The 15,389-nt window shown below is 41.6% G+C and overlaps 1 protein-coding gene across 2 annotated transcripts in view; it reads right to left on the bottom strand.

The window, feature by feature from the left end:
* The window catches only part of THADA (THADA armadillo repeat containing), a 352,983-nt gene that overhangs the window by 181,725 nt on the left and 155,869 nt on the right, over positions 1-15,389 (bottom strand). For both annotated transcript variants that reach the window (XM_088841512.1, XM_055399202.2), the window contains exons 28-29: positions 14,878-14,967; positions 13,531-13,662 (exon numbers count right to left, since the gene is read on the bottom strand). In XM_088841512.1, coding sequence (XP_088697638.1) covers positions 13,531-13,662; positions 14,878-14,967 — 222 coding nt within the window. The remainder of the gene's footprint in view (positions 1-13,530; positions 13,663-14,877; positions 14,968-15,389) is intronic.

Genomic DNA, 15,389 nt, shown 5'->3' with positions numbered 1-15,389 from the left:
TTTCCTTCCAAGGAGTAAGCGTCTTTTCATTTCATGGCTGCAATCAGCATCCACAGTGATTTTGGGCAAAATAAAGTCTGACACTGTTTCCACTGTTTCCCCATCTATTTCCTATGAAGTGATGGGACCAGATGCCACGATCTTCGTTTTCTGAATGTTGAGCTTCCAGCCAACCTTTTCACTCTCCTCTTTCACTTTCATCAAGAGGCTTTTTAGTTACTCTTCTAGCCCATAGTAAACATCTGCTAATTATTATCACTTATCACTAATTATAAGGGAAAAAATAGAGCAAAGATGATAGGGACAAAGGAGCAACACAGCACAAAGGACATCCCATTTTGCCAAAACTCTTATTTTTCTGATGCTCCCCTTTACCATGCCAGACACATAATCGATGCTTACAGTTGAGTAAACAAATAAATAGATCAATCCCTGACTCCTCAATGAATCAGTTTTTGACTGTGAACACATCCTGCTCACTCCTTTGGGCCTTAACTTTTTCATTTCCAAAGAAAGTTACCAACAGCTGCCACTTGCTATCTCAAACTGATGATCATCAGTGTAAGGAAAAAAGCAGACCATTTCAAACTTACTGGTGGGATATCAAAAGTCAATGACTTTTTAAACCAACTTTCCTTTGTTATTGAGTTCATATGAACATAGTCAGTAATACTGGAAGGATACTCTATAATATCCTGAGTTCTGTTTCCTTTCAAAGAAGTCTTCTGACTCCAGCTAGCCAGAGGGAATGTGTGGACACTGCTAGGCCCTAAGAGATGGCTGTTCAAACCGCAGTGCGCAGAGGAAATCCCTGGGGGAAATCCCTGCTGACTTTTAGATATCTATGGACACAGAGAAGGAGCTGTCCAACAGAAAGTTGAGTCTATGATTTCATACACATTCTAGATCTAGGACTGACTCATCAACATATGTGAGTTGCCAGCCGGAGAAGTACCATACAGGTAAAGATAGTAAAGAAAAGAGTGGAGAGCAGGATAAGGAGGTGCATCAGCATTTGGGAGGCAGCGTGAGGAAGAGGCCCTAAAAGAGGAGGAAGAAACAAAGGCCAAAGAAGGCCACAGAGGAAGAGCATCTTGAAAAGCCAGGGCACAGAGAAAGATCCAGAAAGATAAAGACTGAAAAGCACCCAGTGGCTTTTGTAATGAAGAGGTCACTCCTATTTCACCTTTGTCAGGGAAGCTTCAGTGAAGTTGTGGAAGAAGCATCCGGGCTGCAGTGATTTAAGGAATGAATAAGAGGGGAGGAAACGGAGACTGTAAACACAGACAAACAAGAGCCTGGCTGTAAAACAAGGGAAAGAACTATGGTGGCAGGTAGAGTGGGTGTCTCCATGAGGAGAGTCCATGCCTGATGCACTATTCCATTTTCTCTTGTAAAGACGAGGGGCTGAAGGTAGGGCGCTTGGGTTTGGGCAACGACACAAAGGAGGCCCTCAGCAAATACACGCAACGGCTGGACAACCAGGAGATGAACAGCACTTACAAAAGAAAGTGACAGACAAGAATAAATGGTGAAGAAGTGAGCCCTTGTTGCTGTGTGGAGGAGGGGCAAGACGAGAAGTCAGGACTCTCAATACTCAAGGTGAGTGAGGACAATAAGACACAAGGGGAAAGTCGAGAGATGTGAGGGTGAATGCATCTGGTGCAGCTGATGTGACTACTGCAGCTTGATTAAAAAGAGAAAAGGGTAAGGGTCAAGGTCCAGAGGAGAGGGAGGGGAAAACACTGCTCCAATCAGAGAAAGATAATCAAAACACGGCTTATCGTTCATTCTCCTTGTGCTCATTTTAAGCCGACTGTAATTCCTCTTTACCTTCATACTCTATTCCCTAATTCAGACTTTTCTGCCTAAAGAGAAAAACATACAGTTTTGATCCTAAAATGTTCCCTACCATGTAGAAGATGACTTCCAATTAGTTGGCATTTGGGGCTTGGTCCTCTCAAATCTTCAACTCAGCATTAAAAATGCCTGCTGAGCACCTTGGCTATAATTTTTGAGACAACAATTAAGATTCAGGAAATAAAGGGTCCTTAAGGGAAAACGTGATTAAAATGTTTTACAATTTAAATATTACTATATTTGTATTAATTTCCCCATTAGTATTCATTATTTCCAGAAGAGCTGGAAATGGAACTGCAAGGTCGGACCTCAGTGGCCATTGTTGGACTTCTCCTCCCCCTCTTCCCTTTCCCGCCGGCGGTTTACGCCGGACTCTGACTATTGTGCTCTATTCTCTCATTCCCTCCCCCACTGCTGGCGTGTCCTTCAGGTGTCAGTTCCTGGTAGAGATCAACCCTCTCCTAACCTCCCCCTCCTAACCTCCTGTCCAGAAACAGCATTCTGCCCGGAAAGAGCAAGAACTATTCCGCTGCGTCAGCACAACCTTGAGCAGACAGGGCAACCAACCCAGTCTTGGCCCGCCCCCGGCTAACTGCCCTATGAGAGACCACCACTCCAAACCTTGCTGTGAAGCTATATAAGTTGCTTTTGTCTTTGTTCGCAGGCGCGGACTTCCCCGACCTCCTTCTGTTAGGTCCAGGAATCCTGCCCGGGAGCGCCTGCCATTAAAGCCTGTTAGATTATCTATCTGGCGTCTGGGTTCTTTTATTTAACATCATTGGGCCATTTCGACCTTACAGGAACACCTAGAGAAAATACTGTTCATAATTAGTTGCCAAAAATTCACTGTGGATGGTTTCTCCTGTTAAGTAGCAAACCATTTATTTTGTGAATTTCCTGGGTCACCCATGATTCAAGCAACGTGAAGCTCTTTATGATACATTCTAAGTTATGAATCACAAAACTCTGTTACAATCTTCCCCTTGTTAGATCTCACTGTCTGCAGAATGGACAGCATGACTTTCTTCTCCTCTCATAAGAGCTACTAACCTGCCTGGGAGATTTCTAAAGTCCCTCCCATGGCACACTGAATCCCTGTGTTCTTTTCCTGTTGTGCTACTAGGGAAAGCCTCCCGAATTGCTCCAACCCACTGGTGCTCCCCTCTTGCTTATAGGCCCTCAGTCCTTAGTGTACCTGCCACACAGTTAAGTGTTTCATAGGCTTCCCAGCTGGCCCAGTGGTAAAGAATCTGCCTGCCAATGCAGGAGACTCAGGAGACAGGGGTTTGACTCCTGGATCAGGAAGATCCCCTGGAGAGGGGAATGGTTGACTACTTCAGTATTCTTGCCTGGAGAATTCCATGGACAAAGGTGCCTAGTGGGCCACAGTCCATGGGGTCACAAAGAGTCAGACATGACTGAGCACGCATGTATGCACACGTGCGCAGTATGGCAGGTCAGGTTCACAAGCGTGGGTTTTATCTCACTAGCTAGATCATATGTTCTTCAAGAATGAAGGTCTTTTTCCTTTTCTTTGCATCTTACCCAGGACCTCATGCTAGTTAGGTATACAGTGGATGTTTAACAACTACCTGGTTAATCTATTAACTGATTGGGTTCTAAGTTTGAGAGTGAATGGCATCAATAGGCCATGGATTATCACCATTGTCAGAAATTTCACCTAAGAATGAGGCTGTTTGCAGATCAAATCACTTGTTCTAACATGACCTGAACTGGCCTGTTGAAGTAACAGATAATGCTGCAGAAAAGCTGGTCCTTACAAGTTTTGTTTTTCTAGCTTGCTTTGTCAATGCATTCCACAAGAGGTGAACTCCTCATTCCTTTTGCTCAAAAACATATTTAAAAAATGGTCTTAAAGAGATCTGGCACCAGAGAGAGAAGTTGGCCAGGTCCCTCTCTAGGAAACTGAGAGATAAAAATCGGTGACAGATCATAGAGTATCTTTTTATGCCAGAACTCTTTGCAAAAGAGCCACACAATGCAGAAAATATGATTTCATTCCACACACTGAACCTCAGCTACCCCTGGGTGGAATCTGGAAATTCAGAAGGCCATGAGCAAAAAAAAAAAAAAGCCCTCCAAATCAAGCACTAGCTAGGCAGGGCCATGGTCAAAAGGAGACCGAGTAGATAGCTGCCCAAACTGGGATTTCACCAGCAACAGGAAACCACCTTCCAACTCTGCTTTTAGGGCCTCCCTTATGTAAGGCTCCACATTCCATTACCTAGATTCACCACTTTAATTCAAAATGTATGTCTGTGTAATACAACAAACAGTCCCAAGGAAGGTAATGACTGGGGTCATTTACACGTCTGTATGAAAGGAAAGAGTGGGCACAAGTTTGGCTTACAGGCAGAGGGGAACACTGAGTACTCGAGAAAGCCCTGAGCGGAACGAACATCTGCACCTTGACAGTCTTGCTCAAAGACTGGCCTGGAGTCACATCACTAAAACCAGAATCAGGGTTTCTACACATTAATGGGATGGCAGGTGCCTTTTTTCACCAGACCATTGTTAACAGATCAGGATGGTACAGGGAAAACTCCTAACCTTTAATCCTATCCTCTAAGGTTCATGGAATTTAGCAGTAACCAAGGGCGGGGTGGAGTCCCAAACCTCTAGGCTGGCCAGCAGAAGGAAGTGCTATAGTAACAAAACCAGAAAGCCCTTACTCTCAGTATTTTCACTAGTAATGGGCTAGGATCTGCAACTTCCTTATTCTCTCTACAGCCATCTCAATCTGAAGATTATTCAGGAAATCTGAACAACAAAGAGTTATCTATTTAAATCACTCTTCAGAAAAGCATCTCTGACTTTTTCTCAAAGACTCAGATGTTCCTTGTACTTGTCAGGGAACAAATGTGGCTTAAGTCAGCATCTGGAATGGAGAAAAATATACAACCACACACACAAAAAAGATAATTAAATTAATAAGGAATCCTTTTCAGACATAACATCCCATAGGCCAAAAAAAATGTTTTCAGAACTATCCAGAACAAAGTTGTAGAAGTGACTTAGAAGCTAAATTTAAGTGGATTAACTGCTGGAGGGCACTATTCAGGAGACCACCATGACCTGTGGGCCATGCCAAGAATGACACCCAAACTGGTTGATGGAAGAACCCATGGATAAAAACGTACAAAAAAAATGTGTTGCAGGTTGAAAGGCAGGTTTATCATTTCACTGCACACTTAGAATCTACAGCTGGGTTGTTCAGCTATTCTGAAATAAGACACCTCAAAAAGACGCCTTGCTGGTCATCCACCCCAATCTCAGATGCACTGCAGAAATCCTTTCAAAATATACACAACATGTGATCAGTTTTCCTTGATGACTTTCAATGACCAGCGGTTCAGTACTATGGAAATCTGCTGGTTCTCTTGATGCAGAATGCAGACTTTCACAAAATTCTTCCTTCTATTAAAGTCTGAAATCCATCTCCTACTTTTCCATTGTCAGCACAGAACAGAAATTATGTACCTTCTGCCACAAGGTGGTCTCTCAGCTACATAAAGGCCATTACCATGTTGCCTCTAACTAGTTTTTTCCAGTCTATTTCCAGATGTTCTGCCTTCCTTCTCATCTTGGTCACCTCCTCTGCGTAAATATTAGTTTATCAGTGACCCTCCTAAAATGGGAAGCCCAGAGCACAGTAACACAAGAGCAGAATGATGTGGGTTTAGTCTGACCTGAAGAGTTCAGGGGGACTACAGCCGTCACTACCTAGAAGCAGCAACTGTGTTATACGCTTCCTCAGGGCTCACTAGGAAAACCCAATCCCCAAGATTTTTTCATAAAAGCTGCTATAAAGCCAACAGCTCTCATTCTATATATGTGTAATTGTGACTTAAAAAAAAAAAATCAGAACCTGAAACGTATCTCTATTAAATGTTATCTTGATAGTCTCATTCCATCAAACCAGTTTTCCAAGGCTACTGTGAAATCACATTTTTCAACTATGATTTTGACACCAGATACATCCAATAAAAAACCGAGCCTAGAGAATAACATGACAACCAATTGCCCAAAACTCAGCTTAAGAACACAAAACAAATTTCTAGTATATATTTCCTTAACTTCATCCCCTTCCTTCCATGCTTCATAAAGGTAACGGCTACGAGCCTGAATTTGTTTGTCACACCTATGCTTAAAGACTGTTTTGAATTTGAGTCCATCACCAATTATATTTGTTATATGAAAACCTAATAAGTACACAGTCTAGCCTGTCTTCATTTTAAGTAATTCTAATGCTGAATAAAGCAGCACTGTCCTCATCTATCAGATTTGTAATCCCATCAAAACAATGAGGTGACTCAGGCATGACTAATTCTTTGGGAACCCTTACTGCTGCTGCTGCTGCTGCTGCTAAGTGCCTTCAGTCGTGTTCGACTCTGTGTGACCCCATAGACGGCAGCCCACCAGGCTCCGCTGTTCCTGGGATTCTCCAGGCAAGAACACTGGAGTGGGTTGCCATTTCCTTCTCCAATGCATGAAAGTGAAAAGTGAAAGTCAAGTCGCTCAGTCGTGTCCGACTGTTTGCGACCCCATGGACTGCAGCCTACCAGGCTCCTCCATCTGTGGGATTCTCCAGGCAAAAGTACTGGAGTGGCGTGCCATTGCCTTCTCCAGGGAATCCTTACTAGCTCTCAGCAAATAAAGTATGAAGTACTTGTAAATCGTACATCAGATGATCCAGTCTGAAACAACCAATATCAACACAACTGTTTGGTCACTGATAAAAATATGCCCTTCTCTCTCTTCTGAAATCTTTCTGCAAGCTTGAGGATATCATCCTCATTCCACACATCCCCCAAATTATTTACTTGGTTCTAGGCTAACCTGTACCCAAGGCTATAAGTGATCTAGGTCCATGGGTTTGCTTTTATCCAGAAGAGACAGTATTCTTTTTCTGTTACCTCACCTACATCTGGCTTCAGGGCCTTCCTTCCAGTTTACTGGCAGAGACAAAATTAAAGCAGGAGTTAAAAAAAGAATCTGCCCTGTTTCTATCATCACTATACTATCAACCCCTTCTTCTCTCTAGAATTTTTCTTAACAAGCAAACTAAGGGGCTTTTATCTGCTATTTTATAGTCAGGGTTGTCCCCATTATACAGACTGACAGTCTGAAGCACTTAGGGGCCCCCTACTCAGCCCACATTAATCTGGGGAGATTTCCCCCACATGTTTTGGCTTGTGTACAATTCTTCAACCTCCCTCTCCTCTTGTCAAACCAGGCTCCTCTCATTTCGCTCTAAAGCCTACAGCAGGGTAACTGCAAGGTGGGCCTCCAGATCTCTTGACTGGACAGCAGTCAGGGAGGAGGAGCTCAGAGTCCAGGAAGGTCTCAGGTCACAGGCTTATAAAGCCAAAGAAGACCATGACCAGTTTGATCCCTGGGTTGGGAAGGTCCCATGGAGGAGAGCATGGCGCCCACTCCAGTGTTCTTGCCTAGAGAATCCCATGCACAGAGGAGCCTGGCGGACTGCAGTCCATAGTGTCACAAAGAGTCAGACACGACTGAGGTGAATGAGCATGTAGCACAATGTCCTTAAGTTGACAGAAAAGGAAACCGAGGGTCACAGAGGTGAGGTCAAAATAAAAGCAAATGTCACAGCTCACATGAGAACACAAGATTCCTTAAAGGTAAGGAAAAACACAAAAATGGGCTGAGCCTCCTTTCTGCATAAGCAGTAACCAGTGGGATATAAAATATGGCTCCAATATTGTAGGATTCCAGAAAAATATCTGTTTCTGCTTCATTGACTATGCCAAAGCCTTTGACTGTGTGGATCACAATAAACTGTGGAAAATTCTGAAAGAGATGGGAATACCAGACCACCTGACCTGCCTCTTGAGAAACCTGTATGCAGGTCAGGAAGCAACAGTCAGAACTGTACATGGAACAACAGACTGGTTCCAAATAGGAAAAGGAGTACGTCAAGGTTGTATATTGTCACCCTGCTTATTTAACTTCTACGCAGAGTACATCATGAGGAACGCTGGGCTGGAAGAAGCACAAGCTGGAATCAAGATTGCTGGGAGAAATATCCATAACCTCAGATATGCAGATGACACCACCCTTATGGCAGAAAGTGAAGAGGAACTAAAAAGCCTCTTGATGAAAGTGAAAGAGGAGAGTGAAAAGGTTGGCTTGAAGCTCAACATTCAGAAAACTAAGATCATGGCATCTGGCCCCATCACTTCATGGGAAATAGATGGGGAAACAGTGGAAACAATGTCAGACTTTATTTTTTTGGGCTCCAAAATCACTGCGGATGCTGATTGTAGCCATGAAATTAAAAGACGCTTACTCCTTGGAAGGAAAGTTATGACCAACCTAGATAGTATATTAAAAAGCAGAGACATTACTTTGCCAACAAAGGTCCTTCTAGTCAAGGCTATGGTTTTTCCCGTGGTCATGTATGGATGTGAGAGGGACTGTGAAGAAAGCTGAGCGCCGAAGAATCGATGCTTTTGAACTGTGGTGCTGGAGAAGACTCTTGAGAGTCCCTGGGACTGCAAGGAGATCCAACCAGTCCATTCTAAAGGAGATCAATCCTGGGTGTTCATTGGAAGGACTAATGCTAAAGCTGAAACTGCAATACTTTGGCCACCTCATGCGACAAGTCGACTCACTGGAAAAGACTCTGATGCTGGGAAGGATTGGGGGCGGGAGGAGACGGGGACGACAAAGAATGAGATGGCTGGATGGCATCACCGACTCGATGGACATGAGTTTGGGTGAGCTCCGGGAGTTGGTGATGGACAGGGAGGCCTGGCGTGCTGTGATTCATGGGGTCGCAAAGAGTCGGACACGACTGAGCAACTGAACTGAACTGAACTGAGGAGTCCCTTAAGTACCTGATAGATACACAGATCTGCTAAGACACAAAATGTCTCGTTTCAAAGTTTCATTTTGGGGTTAATAATTCAGTCTCTGAGCCCAAACTGGGGCTAGGCAGAAAAAGGTACCAAAAAAGAAAAAACAAATCCACAGCTGCTTCTCCATGGAAAGAGATTACAATTTATTTGCAGGGAATAAGCATTGAGCATATAAGTTACAATAAATTACAGTAATGATGAATAACAAGATAAGAGGTTTAAATTAATGCTACAGCTGTTCAGGGGGAGAGAAGATTAGGAGCTGGGGTAGAGAGAAAGGGAGGTGGGTATGTCTTCTTTCCCAGCAGTGTCTCAGCAGCCTTCTGTCTCATTTCTCTCTCTATGAAGCTAAACCTGCCTTCTACTTATCTGCAAGGATTCTGGGAAGACAGAAATGTACAGCCTCAGAGGAAAGTTCCTAGTATTAAAATTACAAATGAAGGTGGAAGGCAACTATGGTCTACTGCAAAAACCCCAACTCTGTACTATGGCAAATAAGATCTTTCAACTTCATAACATGGGTAAGGAGTAAAGTGATAATCCTTGCATTATGCAACTTGCAAGGAAAAGAAAACAAGAGTCAATGCTCTTTCCCAATATCACTGGCTTAACAGGCCTACATCTTAGCTTTTTGTACTCCCGACCCCTCCTTTCTAAGACTGGTACAGTCAAAAGGTTCCATGAAATATTTTTAAAATATATAAAATGCATATTTTTCCATTTTTGTTTTGGTTGTTGACTAGATGTTTCAATATCGCAACTAAAAAAAATTTCCACTGCATAGGTTGCTATGGGTGATTTCCACTGCCACGTGTTTAATTAAGATTGTATGGTTACTTGTACCTCAAAATCTTTCAGAAAAAGTAAAGCAGATTTCACTGAAAACTTACCTTCAGTGAAAAATGATTGAAACAAGTTGGGAAAAAATACACTGAAAGTCATTTGCCATGAAAATAAGTCAAGAAGGGGGACAGTGGGAGATCCTTTTAAAAGCATCCCAGAGTGACTAGAAGGCAATGGAAGTATTTCTCCCACTGGGGATTAGTGCAATGAGTCTGATGCTGAGATCTCAGTTCTCTGCAACAGAAGGCACTTTCTGCCTCACACACACAGGTGCCACACTGGTCCAGGGAGGGTACAGAGCCTTGTTCAAGAGTCACAGCTAGTGAATAGTGGCAGTGCTTAGTAAGAACCAAGTCTCTTGAGTCCAGGGCCTTGGTTCTGTTCAGGACCCCATGCTCTATCATCTAGGTTTGGGGCATATTTGGTTTCCTACTGCTCATTGATTCAAACTCGAAACTTGCTTGTGAAATTCCAAGGTGTATATCCAGAGATATTTTGGTCTCTAGAAGGCCCCAGACAAGTGGGCTCTAGCGAACTGTATTCAGGGAGCTAGTTGGGGTCCCTTTTAAAGCATGAGTCACTCTGCTTTGTGGATTCTGAACTGAAGGGTGAATGGCCTTAAGTGCATCTTTGCATGGAAAAGATCTGGATCCAGCACACCACTGGGGACATCAAATATACTGGATTCTTTAAAAAAAAAAGAAATCTTGTAAACAAAACACTGGAATTAACACGATCATTTCTGATCCAAGATGATGCAACAAATTGTAGCTGCACACACGCATAACCGTGGAAGATTCAAACCAGAAATTTCTAAGATTTAAGTGAACAGAGACATAAGCTTAGATTCCCAAATGCGGAATAAGGGACAAAGATACAAGTGATACAAACACCTCATAGAGAGGAAGGAAATGGCAGCTAAGTATATGTAAATCAAAAGGAAATAAAAAGTTGTCATTCGAATTTTTAATCTCCTCATTGTACAACTGATTCACTTTAGCACAGTTAGAGCAACTTTTGTAATACTCCCACTGGTGGAAAAATTTCTCTTCAGCTAAACTCAGAGTGTCTGAGAGCCTGATAAGATCTCTTCCAAGAACGTGAATTAACATTAGCAATGCAACAAAAATAAAACACTGCCCATCCACTTGTGTGCATACAGCCACCTCTTTGGCTTATCCTAAGTCAATGCAGCCCAATCTTTATCATGATTAGAACCACAAATACCACCTGGACTGGCAGGTTTTCCGATCAATCTTTCACTTTCTACATGAATAATTTTCTCAGAAGTAATTTATCAATAAATCAAAAGTGTGCAGTTTTACCAAATTCACTATTTTTAACAAATCTGTTTATAGTTCATCTCCCCAATGGGATGTGAACATTTTAGAGTAGTACAAGGTTGTCCCAGCAGTAGGTTGATGAAACTACAAACTGGGTTTTCTAACTTTAAAATTAGGATCTTCTCAATATCTTTTCAAGAAAGAAAAGCCAGCTTTCTTTAATCCTGGGCCATAGATGGCCCCATTACCCCAAACAATGATCCCACAGATGTGAGTCTGAGAAAGGTTGCCCCCAAGCAAGCCACCGCCACCCCTGGAAGAGTGAGGTCAGAAACAGATCACACTGCTACTGGGGCACAACTTCCACACTGTGACTTCAGCCTGCACTCAGATTCACTGACTGGATGGAGGCTCCGAACTGCTCCAAGTTGCATAAATTTCAGGGCCCTTGGACCTATTCAGTGTAGCTACAACTCTATACCATATACAAAAGGGAGCTGGATGTTTTGCTGTAATTGAAAGGGAACACCCTTCACTCTTGACAAGCCCTGCAGTCTGGGTTTCATCTTCCAACTCTATACTGTCTTGCTCTCTGAACTCAGCTTCCTCAATAGGTAAAGGGCGGTATAACACTTTCTCTCAGTGTCTCTATAAGAAAAATGCCCAGTTCGGTGCCTGGCCAACAGTGGAGGCTCAGCAAAGGTTGGTCTGCTCCCTACTGACTTCTCTGCTCAGAATACTTCCTTGCTGTTCTCTGCATTCCTGGATCAAAAGCTGCTTCTAATAAACCTCCCGAATAGCCTAACCAAGTTCCAAGTATGACCCTGCTACTGTACAGTTTATTAAAATCATCTCTCTCTGTGTGGTTCTGATCATGTTTAAGTTCTCAAATTTAATCTTGCTACTCAAAGTGTGATCTGCAGGCCAGCAGCATCAGTATTAGATGGAAGTTTGTGGGAAAGGTAGAAACTCAGGTCCCACCCTAGGCCTACTTAATCACAATTTATGAGACCCCACCTCAAGTGATATGTTTACATTTCAAAGTGCTCTGAATATAGTTGTAGTAGTATAAGCATTCTGTTTATACGTGAACTAATAAATAACAGGAAGGATACTTGCAAAGTAGTAACTTCTGGTTTCTAGGATGTAACACATGTCAGACTGACTGATGATAAGCTTCCACAAACTAAATGTTTTCAACAAAGGATGATGAAGTTCTAAAGCCTATCTTTGTTTCTAACATACACTGTCATTCTATATATGGGCCTCCCCCCACCATCAACTTGCTGAAATATTTTTTAGCTCTTTCCAGTTATATGTGAAAGTACAATTTTTAAATGCTCCTGAAAGTAAAATTTATGACCCAAATTCCTCAAATGAATCACCAAATGCTGGATATGGGAGGCTGGTAACTCTGTGTATCAGGAAACAAAAACCAATCTGAGTGAGTCATCTCTGTGATCACAGATAACACAGCCACAGCCAGGGCTTGGTGCAAACAAATGGCTACAGCAATCACACACCAGAATCTCGTGTTTAATGGTTTCTCACATTAAAGTGCATCAGTCAGCTCTGTGAAACCAGGAAGTGGAACCCAGGACACCACATAAATAACAAGTACACTCTCTTGAGTTGGTTATATTTTATCCTTCTGCTCTAAATCTATTTCAATTTTTGGCAGCTATACAAAAATGAAGGTGTTATTTTGTCAAGAGGGAAGCAGAAAGGTAAGAAGGTAACTAAGATGACAGGACTTCAGAAATATCTCATAAGAAAATTTCAGTACTTTTCGGAGGCCTATTTATTGAGGCCTTTGATCCAAAACAAAAAAGGTGATCAGAAGTTGGCAAATGTCATTACACTGAGTGTAAACTATAATTGTTTCCATCTCACTGCATATTAATTTTGACTGGATTTTTAATTTATATTATCTGTGTCAAGAAACATTTACCTTTATGTTTTTACATTTTATCATTGGAAATATATGTTTATTTAGCAGTAAGAGAGTACATATGGTAAAAAAAAAAAAAAGGAAAATAGCAGCTGGCAAGTGCCTCAGAACAAATGAAATGGAGGACGTGGTAATAGGCCACAGAAGCAGAAATGCCTATTATCATCTGATTTCATGCATATTCTTTATGCATGCTTTTTCTCAGACACTCCAAGTTTTAAAGAGGAGATGAGTGGGAAATAAACTCATGATACACAGCATTGCCATTTAGATGCTACCCCTCGAAACTACCCTCCAACTCCAGAGTGAAGAGCCAGGTGTCCCCCTTAAGCCCAGGGATAAGGGTGTATACCAGAACCAAGCCTGCCCTGTGCTGACCAGGCTCCACACAGGCATAAGGCTATATTTATCAAAAGGGGATATCTCCTATCAACACCACGTGCCCATTAGCAGGCAGGAATCCCAGGGAACACTTCTTAAACAGTAGATAGGAGCTCCTAAACCCATAATCTGAAAAAACTGGAGGCCAGTTGGAGGCAATGGCAGTAATTCCAGGCCCCCACCTTCACAAGTACCCTCCCAAAGTTAAAAAAAAAAACACCAACTCTAATTTCTGAAATAGAAACAGGATTAAATAGCCCCATACAGCCCCACGCCACTCCCATTATTTGCATGCAGCATACACTACCTCATAATGAAAGGAATAAAAGGTGCCATGCTGAGAGCGGAACAGGTGCCATCCATGGGGGAAGGGTAGAGTCTCCCCAACACCAAAAGTAAGAGAAACATGCTGGGATGACGGTTTAGTTCTCCTGTATCACTGAAAAAAAAAAAGTATTGTACATAAAAGGTTTAAAACTTGAGGCAAGGCACTGTCTTCAAACATTTTTCTCATTAAATAATTACATATTGAGTTGGCCAAAAAGTACGTTTGGGTTTTTCATACCATCTTATGGAAAACTTGAAGGAATTTTTTGGCCAACCCAATATATAAAGTGAGACTCTATGATCAGGGATAATTGTCCTTTTTTGCATTTCTTTCCTCCACTCACTGCGTATCTTCTTACTGTGCAAATCAGGAAGAACTACTGGCAAAGCCGCAGACTGGGTTTTTGCACACGGTTCTCTTCTAAAAGCGTATTACTTGATAATCAAAGTTTGCTGTTTTGATTTGAGCTGTTCAGACAGTAGAGAGATGCCTGTTCCAGAGGAGGAAATGTGAAACTTTCAACGTCCAAATGTACTTAAGAAAGCGTGAACAGTCGCTTACCAGGGCCAGAAAAGCCTGTCTGCACAAATTACTAATGTGAGGAAATGTATCATAAACAGAAGTAAAAATTCATTGAAGCGATTTTATTTTCTCATTACAGACAATTGGTATAAATTCATGCCAAGTGCAAACACTGCTGAAAGAATAAAATGGCCAATGCTCTAAGATGTTCATACTAAAAATCCCACTACCAGCCACAGATTGTGATGGAAAGGACAACAGTGAACTTTTTTTTTTTTTATCTGCCTTGATTAGAGTGGAAGCCCTCTTATTAGCTTTATTTTGTGTTTCCAGGGCCTCTGGCCATCTTCACTCAAGTGGAACAGTATCATTTCTGATCATACATGACCAGATGAGTCAGCTGCAATAGACCAGTGATTAAACAAAAAAAAAAAGACAGGTGTGTGTTAAAGCAAACTCAATGTGTAAACACACAGGCTCTTAAATATAAGGGGAAGAAATGATTCTTAGAAGAAATCACAATATGCTTCTAAAAATCTAATTCCTGTAAAACATCAAAAACTTTAAAAATAAGATTTGTAAAAATGTAAAATAAAATCTAAAAACCTGATTTTATATAACTTTTCAGGTACAAATCTGCTACAGAGCATCAGGCAATACGATGTAATAAAGAAGCAGGTTTTTTAAAAAAAATCCATCTATGTTACAAGGAAGGAGCTGATTAAAAACTGCTGCCTGGAGGGAAAAATCTCAAAGCAATTCACATCCTTGATTCCACTTTGGCCCACCCTATTCTCTTCTTACCTGTCCACAGTACTGGCCACGGTTTCCAACTGTTTGAGAAGAAAGGGATAGAGTTCAGGGAAACGAGAGAAAAATTCGCTCCCTGTCATTCTGTGGAGGTAGAAAAGGAGATAAATTATTATCATTTATTTCCTCTGAGTTGATAAAGCCTTTTTATTTATTCATTTTTAAAAAGAACATCAACTAAGATCATTTGTTTGAATATTTAATGAATAAAGTTAAGAACAAAACATCTGAAGAATTTAATTCTTTCGGATTTTGGAAATGCTCTTAACACAAGGAATTTTACCTCAAAATTTAAGATTACATATACTTACAGGTCTTTAACATTAAATTCTGACAGGGAAGAAATGTGCAATTTGTGAAAATGCCAAATTTCCACAATTGATTTGGACTATGAATATAATCAGCACCTAGTTGACTGAGACTGATTCAGCTTCAGTAATAAGTACAAATGTAAAACAAGGTTTCTCCAGGTTGGCATCAAGACATTTTGGATGAGATAACTCCTT

The sequence above is a fragment of the Moschus berezovskii genome, chromosome 11 (assembly GCF_049115385.1).
Source record: "Moschus berezovskii isolate FMDL1 chromosome 11, NW_MosBer_1.0, whole genome shotgun sequence".
Lineage (NCBI taxonomy): Eukaryota > Metazoa > Chordata > Mammalia > Artiodactyla > Moschidae > Moschus > Moschus berezovskii.
The sequence above is the reverse complement of the archived record's forward strand: the minus strand, read 5'-3'. Positions and strand labels throughout refer to the sequence as shown.